The sequence below is a fragment of the Perognathus longimembris genome, chromosome 6 (assembly GCF_023159225.1).
Source record: "Perognathus longimembris pacificus isolate PPM17 chromosome 6, ASM2315922v1, whole genome shotgun sequence".
In the NCBI taxonomy this organism is placed as follows: domain Eukaryota; kingdom Metazoa; phylum Chordata; class Mammalia; order Rodentia; family Heteromyidae; genus Perognathus; species Perognathus longimembris.
The window spans coordinates 15299179-15316611 of NC_063166.1; the positions used below are offsets into that span (position 1 = coordinate 15299179).

The 17433-nt window shown below is 38.6% G+C and overlaps 1 protein-coding gene and 2 pseudogenes across 1 annotated transcript; all 3 read right to left on the reverse strand.

The window, feature by feature from the left end:
• Positions 1–343: 343 nt before the first annotated feature.
• Positions 344–1306, reverse strand: LOC125353558 (olfactory receptor 14J1-like). Its single transcript, XM_048349252.1, has one exon. It carries the CDS (start codon positions 1304–1306, stop codon positions 344–346), a length of 963 nt encoding a protein of 320 aa, XP_048205209.1.
• Positions 1307–5441: 4135 nt separating this feature from the next.
• On the reverse strand, positions 5442–6826 carry LOC125352842 (annotated as a pseudogene).
• A 2332-nt stretch (positions 6827–9158) lies between these two features.
• LOC125353559 lies at positions 9159–10120 on the reverse strand (annotated as a pseudogene).
• Positions 10121–17433: the final 7313 nt, after the last annotated feature.

Consider the following 17433-nt stretch of genomic DNA (forward strand, 5'->3'; position numbering starts at 1 on the left):
CTGAGTGGATTAAGATATGATGTTTATTTGTTCCTACATTTGGTGTATTAAGCTGGTTAATATTTCTTGTCACAACAGCTAAGACTCATATTCATTCTTAATTAAATAAAGATATCTCTAACACAATAAATGAACACACGCACATTACGAAGAGATAGTATCATCTACAAAAATATTGCTTTTCAAAACCATAATTTTATGATCTCTAAGTAATCGTACCAAGGAGCTGTCATTCAACAAAGGAGTGTACCAACACAATGCATCTTGGTTGCGTTGCATTGAAACAAGGGTTCAAAGGAATTCTGCTAATAAAAATTTCCAGATACATAATATTGCAGATCTCTCAATGGCGTTGAAAAACCATTTTTCTCTCAGTGAATTCTCTATCCAACATTAACTTCTGGATAGCTCTCTTCATGGTCTCATTTCTCAGACTATAGATAACAAGGTTGAGAATTGGAGGAATTACTGTGTAAAAGATAGGTAGTAAAAGATCCAAGGTAGTTGAGGAGTCTGAAGTTGGTTTGAGATTTGCACACATGCCTGAGGAGAGAAAAAATGAGACAACGAAGAGGTGTGGCAGGCAGGTGGAGAAGACTTTAGATCGGCCTTCAGCAGAGGGGATTCTAAGAACTGTGGAGAATATGTGGGTGTAGGAGAAGGCAATGGAGATGAAACAGGCGAAGGCTGCCCAAATGACGACAATATCTACTCTATCGACAGCAAGGTAGTCATTGGAACAGGAGAGCTTCACAATTTGAGAGACATCACAGAAGAATTGGTGAATTACTTTGGCTTTACAGAATGTGAGAGACAATGTGACATACGTATACAAAGTTCCTGAGATGCCTCCACTTACCCATACAGCTGTCAAATCTCTCTTACACTTTCTGGGATCCATGATGAGTTCATAGTGCAGTGGGAAGCAAATGGCTACATAGCGGTCATAAGACATCACCGTGAGAATGGCTACCTCAGCCCAGGCCAAAAAGGTGAAGAAGAAAACTGTGAGCATGCACTGAGCATAGGAAATATAGCCGTTGCCAGTGAGGGAATTGTCAATGTACTGGGGGATGGTGACAGAGATGAAGGAAGCATCCAGAAGGGAAAGTTGCTTCAAGAAGTAATACATGGGAGACTGGAGCTGCTCATCTAGTGGTGTGATGGTGATAATGATGAAGTTGCTTGTCAAGGCCAAAATGTACATCACCAAGAACAGGAATGCTTGTAAGAGCTGCAGATGAGGATTCTTAGAAAACCCCAAGAGGAGGAATCCACTTACTCTGGTTCCATTTGTCAGAACCATTTGAAACAAACCAATTGTATTAGCACCTCGAAAATTTAATCATATGTGCAATCCAGTCAAAGAGGCCTAAATAAGTTACCCATTTGGTAATCACTGTTTATTGCTGCAGTTCCTAATAGTTAGCCTGTCAATTTACAAAACTAAAACACAGTACTAATACTACTACTTCTATTGTTAATTTATTATTTGCGGAGGCCATTCTGGACTAGAACTCAAGGCCTGGGCACTGTGACTAAACTCATGTGGTCGACTAGTGTTTTACCGCTTGGACCACAGTCCTATTTCCAAGTTTATGGTGGTTCATTGGAGATGAGTCTCATAGAGTTTTCTGCCTGAGCTTGATTAGAATCATGATCCTCATCTCTCAGGCTCCTGAGTAGCTAGGATTCCAATGTTGAGCAACAGCTTCCTGGCTTTGAATATGTATTTACAAAGACACAAAAAGACTTTTGATAAAAATATAATTAAACTGAAGTATTGTTCAGAAGAGATTTTTCTCTATTACCTACATGTGTCAGATAATCTTTGAAGATCTTGGATGATTCTTCAGTAGATTAACTCATCAGTAGCAATATTTCATAATTTAAAGGTTTTCAATTCTTCAACCATCAATGTAATAAACGTACATAAATTAATGAGTTTTAAGATGTACTCATTTTCAGTGATCTATGTTTCTTCTCATATTAAAGTTAACAATATTGAATTCCCAAACCAACTTGCAGATCGTTAATGTCATAATTTTCACACTCTTTCCCTATTCCTCATTCAAAATTTGAAGACTCACCGCTTTTCTTCTTGGTGTATAGTTAGGTATGGAAGGTAGTAACAACATCTGACATCTCTTCTAGAGTCACAAAGACCTTAAAAAACCTTGTTTTTCCCGAGAACATGGTCAGTTGAGGCTTTTTGGGCGAGGTAAAGAGTGATGTCTTTCAAAAAACATACATGCTAAACAGGAGAAATAAGTCTTTTTTTTTTTTTTCTCCCTGTGGCAGCTGAAATTGCGATCATTGGAATTTCCATAAAAAGACAGAGTGGACTGGCAAACATGCGATTCTGTTGCCTGTAGCTCAAGGTTGTGAAAATTTAAAGGACCTATGAACTGTCTAGAGAATAGTGAAGATTCAGGGCGCATGCGCACACTCACAAGTTCCCGTGCAGAAGGTCTCAGGTGGAGCTGGGGAGGAAGCTGAGCGCCTGCCAGGCTCTCAGGTGCAGCCTGGGCTGCGGGTCTGAGCTCCACATGAGAAGCAGCACTTTGCCAGCTGAGTGGTGCACTTTGGAAAGTCCAACAGGAAAACTTGAATGAGTTTCAAGTAACTGTGTGTCTAGGTGGAGCCTCCTAGAAACTTAGATGTCTGTGATCATCTTTATGTTTAACCTTGAGGCCTGGGTACCGAATCTCAGATTTCAGCTATTTCAGTCTTTCATTATGATAGTGAAGGTAATAAATGTTTTCTGAGAGTTCCCAGAAATCATCTAATTTTTCTCCTTGAAAATCCCACAAGATGATCCTGGAGATTAAAACGTATTATGATATTTCTGTGACCATGCTATAAATTTTGCCTTTTCTATATTTGTCATTTTTCCTTAAACTCCAATGAGGAGGGATTAGGCTTAGTAGGGGAAAATATTATTTATTTCTAGTATTCACACATATGGTTTTGAAATTATTGTGTAATTTTTATTGTTCTTAATTTTATTTGTTAAAGTGTTATACAGAAGGAATTTGTTACTATCATTTTGTACTCTATTTGGGAAAGCACAAGGACTTCTGTGGTAATCCTGTAGCATTAAACTCAGGTGGCCTAAGTCTGAATTCTGGCTCTACACTTTATCTTAATTCTTTGGCAAAATGTTTCTTTCTTGACTACAGAATATTTGAGGCATAGCCATAGTTAAAAGTTATCTTTTAAAATATATTTTAGACATTTCAATAGCCTCAACAAATCTGTGCCTCAACCATATTTTTTTCCTTCTTTTATCTTTTATTATTTAATTTTGTCAAGGTTATAGTTACATACATAAGGTAGTGATTAGATTTCCTGTCAAAATTTTTACCCGATCTCTCTTTTTTCTCCCACCTTCCCGGTCCCTGTCTACCATTTCCTGTCTATTGATGTTTTAATTGTCTATCACTTATAGACTTGAAATCTTTTTCTGGACTGGACTGAACTCTCTAGCCTTCTGCCTCACACTCCCAAGTACTTTGAGAGCTATGCACCACCTATGCTATGTTTTTCTTTTCTCTTTTTGGTGCGGGGGTGGGAGGAGAGAGAGAGAGACAGAGAGAGAGACAGAGAGAGAGAGGGAGAGAGAGAGGGAGAGAGAACGAGATCCAGTCGTTGGGCTTGAACTACGGGCCTAGTATCTGTCTCTGGGCTACTGTTTTTGAGCTTTTATGCTGAAGGCCAGACACTGCCCCACTCTTAGCTTTTTCGTGGTTAATTGGAGATAAGAGTTTCACTGACTCTCCTGGTTGAGCTGGCTTTGAATTGTGATCCTCAGATCTCAGCCTCCTGAGTAGCTAGGATTACAGGGGTGAGCAATGAGTACGCAGATTTTGAAGAGATTTTACCACTTACATCATCCTTATGTAACTTTGATTTATCTGAAAAAGTCAGTATTTCCTGTAAGTAGATTTACAGACAAACTGAAAAATGTAGATACTTAGTAATAAGTTGTGAGCATTAATGTTTCATTTAAAATACTAGCACACAACATTTTCTGGCAAGTGCAAGACAACGCAATTCATAACTAGTTTTGGATTGAAAAGTATAATAAGGAAACAGTTGCACAGTTTAAGTTGTCTAATACCTAAAGCAAATTATAGAGGATAAGTATGAATTCATATCACTTTTTTCTATCTAGATTTAAAAATTTATTTATTTATTGTGAAAATATGTACAGAGGGGTTAGAGTTTCATACATAAAGCAGTAAGTACATTTCTTATCAAACTTATTACCTCGTAACACTTTTATCATCTGAAAAAAGCCCATAATACTTCAGACACTGTAATAATATATTTTCAGTATCTCTGTGTTGACATCCACAACATAATTTGCTGGTAAAATGAACATACACTTAAATAACAGTTTTATACATTGGAAGTGCTCATGTATTTTTAGTTCTGCTGTGGTATGAACTAGACAGTTAGCTACAACCCTTTCACTTTAGTGGGTTTGTTTGAGGTATTGTGTATGGTTATGCCTGTCATAGCCATAATCTTCCTATTTAAATGTTTCCAAAGTTGAACGATAAGTACACTACTCCCTGGTCAGGTTTTTTATTGATAACAGTGCAGATTTGGGAATGTTTTGCCTAGGCTGGCATTGAACTTACATTCTCTTCTTTTCCACATCCCAATGGGTTAGTATCACAGTTGTGAACTCACTGCATGAGCCATAGAAGTTTCAATATTTTTGAGACACCAATTTTTCTCATATTCATCTGTAAACTGAGTATGATGACTATTAAAATTCAAGCAGGTGTTGGTGTTGTGGAACTGATAAAATGATTGAATAATAATACAAAATATATATGACCACAAGTCACAACCTGAAGAAGAAAGCTAGAGCCTATCTTCATCACCAATGTCTATGATATGAAGTAGGATATTGGCATAGTATGGATTATCTAGACTAAGATACATGTGTGCAAAGGCATGTAATTTAGGATAAATGAGGCACTGCAATGGTGGGGTCCTCTCCTCATGGTCTTTCAGTGGAAAGTTGTGGAACTACTGAAGAGTTCTTAGATATGGATCTTGTACTCTCCCCACTTCTATTCATTCAAATGATTCCAGGTGTATTCAGGGATAAGTGTGAAATTCTCAATAATAAATGTTCCTGCAAACATGTAGGAGAACATGAACATTACTATGGAATAAACGAAGATTGATTTGTGTAGGGAAATAATACATTACAGAGAGATGAAGATCAATGAAAATTTTTTTATTACAGTTGACATCTTTATGATTCAAAACATCTGTTGAATTTGAAATACTTTTGAATACATTTTGCATATGTTATTTGAATACAGTTTTAATATTTTTGAGTTTTAAAACCACTTATCTGGGGAGCAAAAGTCCATTGAGTTAGCCACTGATAGCTCATGACTATAATTTTTTTTCCCCTTCCTCCTCCAGCTTTATTGGAATAATTTAAAATTATATTTTCTATTTTCTAGGACTCAGTTGCTTTTTCCATCTGACTTTTAAAAACTGATTACAGCAAATGAAACACAGTTGTCTAAGTGATATGGTATACAAAAATAACATCTTGATTTCTGTGAAAATGCATTTCTCTGCAATTCCTGAATAAATCCAAATTATGCTAACTCTGAGAATTGATGTTCACGCTGGGTTTTAGATTTAGTCTTTGAAAATGTGTTCTTAACCTTTGCCATCACCATCTATATATCCAGCATCAGAGCTGTAATAAAGCTGTACTGTTGTAGGCTTTTATTCCAATTTCTCTCCTGCAGTCTTAACACATTTGCCTTCTCATTTTGTTTACTCCCACTCAACTGTATGTTCTATGAGGGCCTGATACAGATGTTACTTGATGTTATTTAATAGCTACGGAGGTCAGACAATCCAAGGACATCATTATGCTAAAATTAAAGTTACTTATGGAAGTTCATATACACCTCCAGAATTGGTTTTACCTCTTACATGGGAATATTTAAGAAACCCAGAATGGGCTTACCAGTCTGACACAGTTCTTCCCATTTATCAATCCCTATTCACCAGTGGCACGGAAAGGGGGTTCTTTAACAAAGCATTATACATAACACCTCTAACAAACTAAACATAAACTTTTTTTTGTAGTTAAATACAGAAAGTCGTGTTTTTGTTTTTTTTTTCCACCCCTTTCCTCCGTTTATACGGCAAGTAAAGCTCACTGGCCTGGGAGTAGCCTCTACCTGCCAACCTTTGGCCAGTGAAGAGGGTTCAGAGAAAATAATACAACCATCAATCAGAAAAAGGAGGGCCGACAAAGGAAAATAATTAGGCTGTGGCCTCAATCGTGCATTCCCGTGCAAGATGCCCTGACTCGCCACAGCGGTAACAGTTGACTTCACTTGTCTTGCTGCAATTGATGGCTACATGACCAGTTTCACCGCACCTGTAGCACTTCACTTTGGTGGAGGCTTTCTGAATATGTCCAAATTCCCCACAAGAATAGCACTTCTGCTCATCCACGTGGTCACAGTCACGAGCCAGATGGCCTGGTTTGCCACAGTTGTAGCAACACTGCTCTCTCTCTCTCTCGGGCTCCTTGCAGTCCTTGGCAATGTGGCCATCTCTACCGCAGTTATAGCAGGCTTCATCCTCCTGGAGATCACAATCCTTGGCAAGGTGACCAGACTCACCACAGCGAAAACAGATGTCTGGAAGAGATGAGGAAACAAACTGGAAACCTCTGCCACGGCTTCTCATTCCACGACCCCGTCCACCACCAGTAGGGCACTCCCTGGCCAGATGGTCCACACTTGAAGCACTCATTGCTGCTCATGGCTGCAGTTAAGAGCTTTGGCGTTGGAGCGTCCGCAGCGGCGGAGATTCGTATGCAGGCCCGGGAAAGACCTCATGACTATAATTTTATCTACCCAGAATGTTGAGATATGACATGACATTTATAAGCCAGCCTTGGCATGCCCTGATTCAGTGCCTCATTTCTTCAAGTGAACTGGAGATTTGAATCACCGATTTGTCCCTCAAAGTTGGCTTCTAACTGTGATCTCTTGTCTCAACCTTCTGGGCAGATAAAATACACTAAGTGAACTGAGCCAGACCCAAAGAAACGTAGACTCTATGCTTTTCCTCATTGGCAATAGTTAGTACACGTCTACTATAGTCCTAACAGAAGATCATAATAGTTAATAACTATGTACATATGAACACATAGAATGATGGTAAGTGAAATGAACTCCTAGTTATAGAAATAAGTGGTTTCTCATTGTCTTTGTTGTTTTCAATGTACCATTGGAAATAATGCCACTTTCTTTTGTCATTTTTCCCCCCCAGGGTTTTACCCCTGATGTAGCTGTTACTGCTTTCTCTATCCTGGGTATTGTACATATGTTTACTGGAACTAGGGAAGGGAAGAGGAACATCAAAATAGAGAGACAAAGGGTAAAAAGTGAACCCATCCAACAGGAATACTTACAAAACAATATGCTGTAATCCAACTCTACAACTCCTGGGCTGGAGGGAGGGAACTGGGGAGGAGGGGAGGAGGAAAAAATGAGAGAAGGAGGTAACAGTTTTGATAATAAATGTACTCACCCCTCTGTACATAATTTGAGAATAAATAAATAAATGAATAAAGATGTTAAAAAAGGAACAAAGCTAAGCAAGGGTAAGGGGTCCAGAGTTCAAGCTGTATGTAGTTGCTGTTAAACATATTGAGACCTATCTCAAAAATAACTGGAGCAAAATATGTTCTTGATCAGTCTTCTCCTCCCCTTTTCCTCCTTCACAAAGCAGTTTCAACAGATTGCACTCTTCTAGACATGTACACAAAGTACTAGCACCATATTCACTTTCCTTCTTTTTTCCACCTCCATCACCTTTCCTTCCCAATATGCTCAGCTTAAAAAAGACCAGTCTTCTATTCATATCATTCATTAGTAAGATATTCTTCATTACTTCATGTTAAGTTCTCAAAGGGCTTTTACCATATATTCACACCTTGTACTTTAATATTATTACCCCCTCTTTTTTACTCTCTAGTTTCCACTAACCCCTACTTACCCTACCATTATTCAGTAGATTTCATTGAATTTTGTTAGACCACCTTATAAAATATTGACACAACTAGAAATGACTTAAACTAAGGAATAGTTACTAATTCTGGGGATATTTTAAATGCACAGTGATTGTCATGAAAATAGGAAATTTAAGCACAAATGTATGTCTATATTTTAAAAATCAATTCAATATCAAATTAAGTTGGCTCAATGAAACAACTAGTGCTGGTGGCTTAATCTTGAGATCTTAGCTGCTCAGTAGCCTGAGATTTAAGGAATGCTGTTCAAAGGCAGCAAAGACAAAGAAGTCCATGAAAAGCTTATATCCAATTTATCACCAGAAAACCAGAGGTGCTGCTGAGGCTCAAAGTGATAAAGCACCAGCCTTGAGAAAAGGAGTTCAGGGACCGTGCCCAGGATTTCAGTTCAAGCCCTAGAATTTGGACAATAAACATTATATAGAAAGCTATCATTAGTACACTACACAAAAATAAAATATGCATAAATGGGTTATTATTGATGGGTTAAATAGTTAATAACTGAGTGGGTAAAAGATATGATAAATAGTCATTTGTGCTTATTATGTCTGGTAAATTACGCTGGTCAATATTTCTTGTCACAAGTGTTAATACTTATATTCATTATTAAGGTAAACTACCTCTAATACAAGAGATGAACAAAACAGCATTAAAAAGTGATAGTTTATACTAAAAATGTGGCTTTTGTAAAATATAATTGTATGATCTCTAAGTAATTTTATATAGGGGTTGCCATTCAACAAAGGAATTTACCAACACAATGCATCTTGGTTGCTTTTTATTGACACAACATATTGAAGGAATTCTGCTAATAAAAATTTCTAGAATGAATTCTGCTAATAAAAATGTCCAGATATTGCAAAACTGTATGGTGTAAGTGAACTGAACACCTCAGGGGGGTAAAGGAGGAGGGGGAAGGGGGGTATGAGGGACAAGGTAACAAACAGTACAAGAAATGTATCCAATGCCTAATGTATGAAACTGTAACCTCTCTGTACATCAGTTTTATAATAAAAACTTTTAAAAAAATGTCCAGATACATAATATTCAAAATATCTCAATGGCAGTGAAAAATCATTTTTCTCTCAGTGAATTCTCTATCTAGTATTAACTTCTGGATAGCTCTCTTCATTGTCTCATTTCTCAGACTGTAGATAACAGGGTTGAGTGTTTGAGGAATTACTGTGTAAAAGATAGATAGTAAAAGATCTAAGGTAGTTGAAGAGTCTGAAGTTGGTTTGAGATATGCCCACATGCCGGTGGAGAGGAAAATTGAGAAACACAGAGGTGTGGCAGGCAGGTGGAGAAGACCTTAGATCGGCCTTCAGCAGAGGGGATTCTTAGAACTGTGGAGAATATGTGGATGTAGGAAAAGCCAATGGAGATGAAACAGGCTGAGGCTGCCACAGTCATGAGAATATTTACTCCAACGACTGCAAGGTAATCATTGGAGCAGGAGAGCTTCATGATTTGAGGGACATCACAGAAGAACTGGTGAATTACTTTGGCTTTACAGAATGTAATAGAAAATGTGGCAGTTATGTACATTATTCCTGAGATGCCTCCACTTACCCATACAGCTGTCACAGCACTCCGACATTTTCTGAGGTCCATGATGAGCTCATAATGCAATGGGTAACAAATGGCTACATAGCGGTCATAAGACATCACCGTGAGAATGGCTACCTCAGCCCAGGCCAAAGCCATGAAGAAGAAAATCTGGAGCATGCACTGAGCATAGGAAATATAGCCGTTGCCCGTGAGGGAATTGTCAATGGACTAGGGGACGGTGACAGAGAAGAAGGAGGCATCTAGAAGGGAAAGTTGCTTCAGGAAGTAATACATGGGAGACTGGAGCTGCTCCTCCAGTGTTGTGATGGTGATAGTGATGAAGTTGCTTGTCAAGGCCAAAAGGAATATCACCAAGAACAGGAAAGCTTGTAAGAGCTGCAGATGAGGATTCTCAGAAAATCCCACCAGGAGGAATCCACTTCCTTTGGTTCCATTGGTCTGAATCATTTGGAAAATGGAATTTGTATTAGCACCTGGAAAATTTAATCATATGTGAAATCCAGTCAAAGAAGCTTAAATAAGATATCCATTTGGTAACCACCATTTATTTCTGCAGCTCCTTATCATTAACCTGTCATTTATTTTTTCAGTCATTGGGTTTGAACTCTGGACCTGGGCATGTCCCTGAGCTCATGTCTAGCCCTCTACCACTTGAACTATAGTGCTATTTCCAGTTTTTTTGGTGGTAAATTGGAGATAAGTGTCTCATTGCCTTTTCTGTCTAGGCTGGCTTTGAAGCCAGATTCTCAGATCTCTGCCTCCTGAGTAGCTAGGATTACAGGTGTAATCCTGTAAGCTGGCTTCAACCTGTTATTTTTAAAAAATAGTTATTATATATTACTACCTCCACCATCACTACCACCACCGCCACTACTACTACTACTACTTCTATTGGTATTGCTATTTTATTGTTCTTATTTATTTTTTTTTATGTGTCTCTTTTGTGGCTTGAATTTAAAGCCTGGCACTGTCACTAAACTATTGGGCTCAAGACTATTGTTTTACCACACAAGCCACAGTTGTATTTCCAAATTTAAGGTGTTTAATTGGAGATAAAAGTCTCATGGACTTTCCTGCCTGAGCTAACATGTTACCATGATCCTCACATCTCAGACTTCTGAGTAGCTAGGATTCCAGGTGTGAGCTGTTGCTGCCTGGCTTTGAATTTATACATTAAACAACACATAGCGACTTTTGATTAAAAAGTATAATTTAATTGAACTTATGCACAGTAACTGGTGGCAGGGATTCTTTGAAGAGCTTGGACAATTCTTTACTTAGATAAACAAATAAATAACAATATTTCTTAATTTAAACATTTTCAATTTATTGCCCATCAATGTAATAAATATACATTAAATAATAGGAGTTGTAAAACATGTTCATTTCCAGTTATCTGTGCTTGTCTAGTTAAAATTAACAATCTTGATTCCGCAATCTAATTTGAAGCTTGTTACCTTCTTCCTCATTCAAGATTTGAAACTTACCTCTTGTCCTCTAGATGTACAAGTAGCTATGGATTGTCATGACAACATCTGACATTTCTGTATTAATTACATAGACATTAACAACATGTTTACCTGGAGAACAGGGTTGGTTGAAGCTTTTTAGGAGAGGTATTGGGTGGCATTTTTTAAAAAAACATGCTAAATGAGGAAAAGGAATCATTTTCTTTCTCTCTGATATTGGGATGACTGAAATTTCCATATGAAGACAGAGTGGATTGGCAAACATGCGATTCTGTTGCCCATAGCTCAAGGTTGTAAAAATTTAAAGGACACACGAACTGTCTAGAGAATTGTGAAGATTCAGGGTGCATGCGCACACTCACAAGTTCCCATGCAGAAGGTCTCAGGTGGGAGCTGGGGAGGAAGCTGAGCGCCTGCCAGGCTCTCAGGTGCTGCCTGGGCTGCTTGTCTGAGCTCCACAGGAGAAGATCACTTTGGCAGCTGAGTTGTGCACTTCTGAAAGTCTCACAGGAAAATTTAGATGGCTTTAAAGTAGCAGAGCCTCTAAGTTCGGGCCTCCAAGAAACCTAGTTGTCAGTGTTCATCTTCATGTTTAACCTTGAGGTCTGGGTATTGGATCTCAGATTTTGGTCAGCTATTTCAGTCATTCATTATGATATTGAACGTAATAAATACATGTTGTCAGAGTTCCTAAAATACATGTAACAGTACTGCTTGAAAAACTCACAAAGTGGTCCTGGCTATTAAAACATATCTGATATCTGTAACAATGCTTATTAATGGCATTTTGTATACTTGAGGTTTTTCCTTAAACTCTAAACTAGAGAGAGAAAATTAGCAGGGAAAATTGTTTTGGTTTCAAGATTTTTTTCCAGAAATTTCTTTCTAAAGTTATTATAAAATGTATATTGGTTTAAATATGATTTATTCAATTGTTACTCATATAAGGGTTTTCTCACGTATTATTTTGTACTATTTTAGGGAAGGCATATGAGCTTCTGTGATATCATATAGGCATTAACTGAGGTTGTCCAAGTTTGAATCCTTGTTCTGTAATTTACTTTTCTTTTTGGAAAAAAACCCATTTTTTTCCTGTTTAGGAAATGGTTGCGGTATAGCTCAATAAAGCTATTAAAATATTTTAAATATTTCAATAGCCTCAACAAAGTTATGCCTCAATCATTTTCTTTCTAATGTTTTATTTATTTATTTTTAGTTTTGAGATAGATCCTTGCAAAACTTCTCCTGGATTGGATTGAACTCTGGATTCTCTTGCCCAAGTAGCTTGGATTAGCAGTGTGCACTACCATAACGTGCTTGCTTCTCTTTACTCTTTTTGGAAGAGACGTGTATGTGTGTGTGTATGTGTGTGTGTGAGAGAGAGAGAGAGATAGAGATGGAGAGAGAGAGAGAGAGAGATTCCTGTGGCTTGAACTCAGGGCCTGACCTCTGTTTCTGAGCTTCTGTCTAGAAGCGCTTTTTCTCAAGGTTAGCCATCTACTAATTGAGCCACGGCTGCTCTTCTGGAGATAAGAGTCTCAATGACTTTCTTGGAGATAAAAGTCTCAGTGTCTTTCTTGCTTAGCTCGCTTTGAATCATGAGTCTCAGATCTCAGCCTCCTGAGTAGGAGAAGAGATGTGAGCAACTGGGCACCCAGCTTTGGAAGAGATTTTAATAGTTACCTCCATCCTATGTACATTTTATTTATCTGAAAAATGAAAATATTCATTTAATGGGTTTACAGAATAATTTATTAGATACAAATAAGTAATGATCACTGCCATCTCTTAATATTTTACCACATGAAATTTTCTAGTAAATGAAAATGACAACACAATAGGTAACTAAAGCAAATTAAGTAGAAAAAGTATGAATCCATAACATTTTTATTACCTGACAAAAGCTCCTAATACTTCAGATAATGTAATAAAATATTTTCAAAATCTTTATGCAGACACTCACCAAAATTCTTGTTGCTAAAATGGATAGAGATCTTAAATAAGTTGAGATTTTTTTTTTAGCATTTTCATCATTTGGATGTAATTTTGGTTGTACTGGGGTTGGAACCCAGGGTCTTGTACATTCCAGACAGATGCTTTAGCATGTTGCAGCTCAGCCACAATGCTTTTACTTTTCCTCCTCCACAAAACAATTGCAATTGATTTCACCATTGTATACATGTACATAAAGTACTAACACCATATTCTCCTTCCTTCTTTCACCACCTCCATTCACATTTCCTTCCCAATATTACTCATCCCAAGGAAGATCTATCTTCCATTCACATCATTCATTCTCAAGTTATTCATTATTTCATGTTAATTTCTCAAAGGGTGTTTACGATATTATCATAAACTCTTTTTTTTTTTTTTTTTTTTTTTTTTGGCCAGTCCTGGGCCTTGGACTCAGGGCCTGAGCACTGTCCCTGGCTTCTTCCCGCTCAAGGCTAGCACTCTGCCACTTGAGCCACAGCGCCGCTTCTGGCCGTTTTCTGTATATGTGGTGCTGGGGAATCGAACCTAGGGCCTCGTGTATCCGAGGCAGGCACTCTTGCCACTAGGCTATATCCCCAGCCCTATCATAAACTCTTGTATCTTGTACTTTAATAAGAATTACCCCCGTTATTACTCTAGTTTCTACTACCCCTTTCCTTGATATTATTCAATGTTTATCAATGAGTTTCATTAGGCCACCTTACAAAATATTGACACCACTAGGAATAACATCAACAAACGTCCTAGGGAGTGGGCGCCGGCCGACTGCCCTAGGCCCCGCTTCCCTGGAACATAGTACACGCATCCGCCTCCGCTCGCAAATTGTCACCTAGAAATCCTGGGCGGGGGGGTTCCTGGCCCTGACTGCTGCTGCCGCCGCCCCTTGTGCCCTCCGCTCTTTTCTACCGAGCAGCCGCTATGGCGGGATTCCTGAGGGATGCGTAAAGCCACATGCCCAGGGCTCATACACGCGCCCATCTCCCCGGGCAGCAAAAATCCCTCGGCCCTTGGCCTGAATATCCCAAAAGTCCAATATGGTCTCTTAGAACACAGATTGATTCTGTCCCACCGTCTTAGCTGCCCGATGGGGGAACCAAAACGCCCCAAAGCACCCACTCCAATTTCGCGAGGGCTACTAATAGCTCTGGACTTTGCTTGTGGGCTTCCCTCCCTGCCCCATGTTTGGGCCACCATTTTGCCGGGCTAAGCTCTATCTCCTTCTGTGTAGAGATCCTGGGCCTATCTGCCTCTTCCGTGTGGTCCCCTATTGCTCTCACGCATATCCTCTGGCCAGTAGGAATTGACTGAAGTCCATGTGTAGCCTCGGTCAGCGTGTGGTTGTGGGAAGCCCTCCTCCCCCCATACCCGCCAAGGAAGCAAGGGAAGCGTAGGCATCCAGAGAAGCTTCTATGAGCATTCTGGTTCATTCAAGGGAGGGGCTAACAGTCTTATAGCAGTAATGACAGGTAAAGGAGAGATTGGACAGATGCTAATGATAGGCTAATGGGCGTGTCCATCACGGTGATGTCACTGAACTTCCCGCAGAGGCAGAGACCTCTTGGCTCCGCCTCTGTGTCAGCATACTCCATCAGGACACATGTGCTTGCCACGTGTGTACTGGGGGCTGGTTTGACTTCTCTTCCCGCAGAACCCAGAAGGAAGTGGGAGTGGCTAGAGCCATCCCAGGTCTTAAAGGCATAGCCATCCCCATACAGTATGCATGTACATAAAGTACTAGCACCATATTCTCCTTCCTTCTTTCACCACCTCCATTCACATTTCCCTCCCAATATTACTCATCCCAAGGACGATCTATCTTCCATTCACATCATTCATTCTCAAGTTAATCATTATTTCATGTTAATTTCTCAAAGGGTTTTTACGATATTATCATAAACTCTTGTATCTTGTACTTCAATAAGAATGACCCCCATTATTACTCTAGTTTCTACTACCCCTTTCCCTGATATTATTCAATGTTTATCAATGAGTTTCATTAGGCCACCTTACAAAATATTGACACCACTTGGAATAACATCAACTAAGGAATAGTAATTAATCCTGGAAGTATTTTAAAATGCATATGACATGAAATACAGGATTTTATATCACAAATGTACTTTTAAAATCAAAGCGTGAGCAGGACCTATTTGATACTTTGATGATGACAAATACTATTAGATAATTGCATAAGAAACAAAATTTGAAAGTTGACATGTAGGTTACTTAAAATTTAGAAATAAAATAGGAAATCTTTAAATAAGTAGAAGAAATACTGGAATAAAAGATTGACTGAAAGCAAAATTGAAGAAAAATTGAGGGGGTTTAAAATGTTCACAGGATAAAAAATTTAAATGTTCATGACAGCACAAACATTTCTATCAAAAGAGTTAATGCTCTTTTTACGTCTTTAGTCCACTTGTTGAGGACTGTTGGTTCTTTGTGGTTTTGTTTTGGAGGAATTTAATTTTTGAGTTCTCCATATATTTTAGATATGAGGCTTTTGTCCGTTGTATGGCTGGTAAAAATCTTTTCCCAATCTGTGGGCTTTCTGTTTATCTTTCAAGCTATGCCTTTGTCATGCAGAAGCTCTGCATTTTGATACAGTCCATTTGTCCATCCTTTCTTTGCTTTGAAGCATTTCTGGGTCTTTGTTAAGGAAGTTACATCCTGTCACAAGGAGCCCAAGTGTTTCTCCTACTCCTTCTTTTAGTGTTTTCAGGGTGTCTGTTTTGATTTCGAGGTCTTTGATCCATTTGGACTTGATTTTGGTGCAGGGTGATATATAAAGATCTAGTCTTAGTTTGTGGCACCAGTGGTGTGGTGTGGAACCAGTTTTGCCAGCACCATTCGTTAAAGAGGCTTTCTTCCATCCTATTTTTTAGCTCCTTTATCAAAGATTAAGTGGTCATAATTCCGTGGGTTCATTTCTGGGTCTTCAATTCTGTTCCATTAGTCTTCAAGCCTGTTTCGGTGCCAATACCAAGCTGATTTTATTACTATAGCTTTATAATACAGCTTGAAGTTGGGTATTGTAATTCCTCCAACACTGTTTTTTCTGCTTAGGATTGTTTTTGATATTCTGGGTATTTTATTGTTCCATATGACTTTCTGGATTGCTTCCTTTATTTCATTAAAAAGTAGTGTTGGGATATTAATGGGTATTGCATTGAATTTGTAGATAGCCTTTGGCAATATTGCCATTTTGATTATATTAATCCTCCCAATCCAGAAGCATGGGAGGTTTTTCCATTTCCTTATTTCTGCCTTAATTTCCTTTTTCATGTTTTTAAAGTTCTCATCATGGAGGTCTTTCACTTCTTTGGTTAAGGTTATACCTACGTATGGAAATGAGAATGGAGAAGAGACATATGAAAAAGTGCTCTACATCACTGGCCATAAAAGAAATGCAAATCAAACAACATTGAGATTCCACCTCATCCTTGTAAGAATGTCCTGTATCAAGAAAACTAACAATAATAAATGTTGGAGCGGATGTGGTCAAAAGGGAACCCTACTTCATTGTTGGTGGGAATGTGAATTGGTTCAGCCACTCTGGAAAAAGGTACGGAGATTCCTCAGAAGGCTAAACATAGAGCTCCCCTATGACCCAGCAGCCCTACTTTTGGGGCATCTACCCAAAAGACCACACACTAAAGCCACCAGCACAACAATATTCATCGCAGCACAATTTGTCATAGCTAAAATATGGAACCAAGCCAGATGCCCCTCAGTAGATGAATGGATCAGGAAAATGTGGTACATATACACAATGGAATTTTATGGCTCTATCAGAAAGAATGACATTGCCCATTCATAAGGAAATGGAAGGACTTGGAAAAAATTATACTAAGTGAAGTGAGCCAGAGCCAAAGAACCATGAGCTCTATGATCTTCCTCATAGAGAATAAATAGCACAGGTTTAGGCTAGTCACAGGAGAGGATCACAAGAGCCTAATATCTATGCCCTTATGAATGCATAAGATGATGCAAAGTGAAATGAACTCCATGTTATGTGATATATTACTGTTGTAATTACTTTCAACATGCCATGTGAAACTGTAGCTTCTACTGTTGATGATCCTCTTGTATCCCCTTCCTGTGGTTGTACCTGCACTCTCACTGTATCTTATCTGAGTACATTGGAAACTGTATATACTGGTATTAGAACTAGGGAAGTGAAAGGGAATAGCAAAATTGAGAGACAAAGGATAAAAAGACAAATGACTACAAAAGCAATACTTGCAAAACCATTACCAACTGAACAACTCATGGGGTGGGAAGGAAAGGGGAAGG

Bases quoted from the DNA above. Each gene is read 5' to 3' on its own strand.
- LOC125353558 (XM_048349252.1), bottom strand. From the start codon at position 1,306: ATGGTTCTGACAAATGGAACCAGAGTAAGTGGATTCCTCCTCTTGGGG.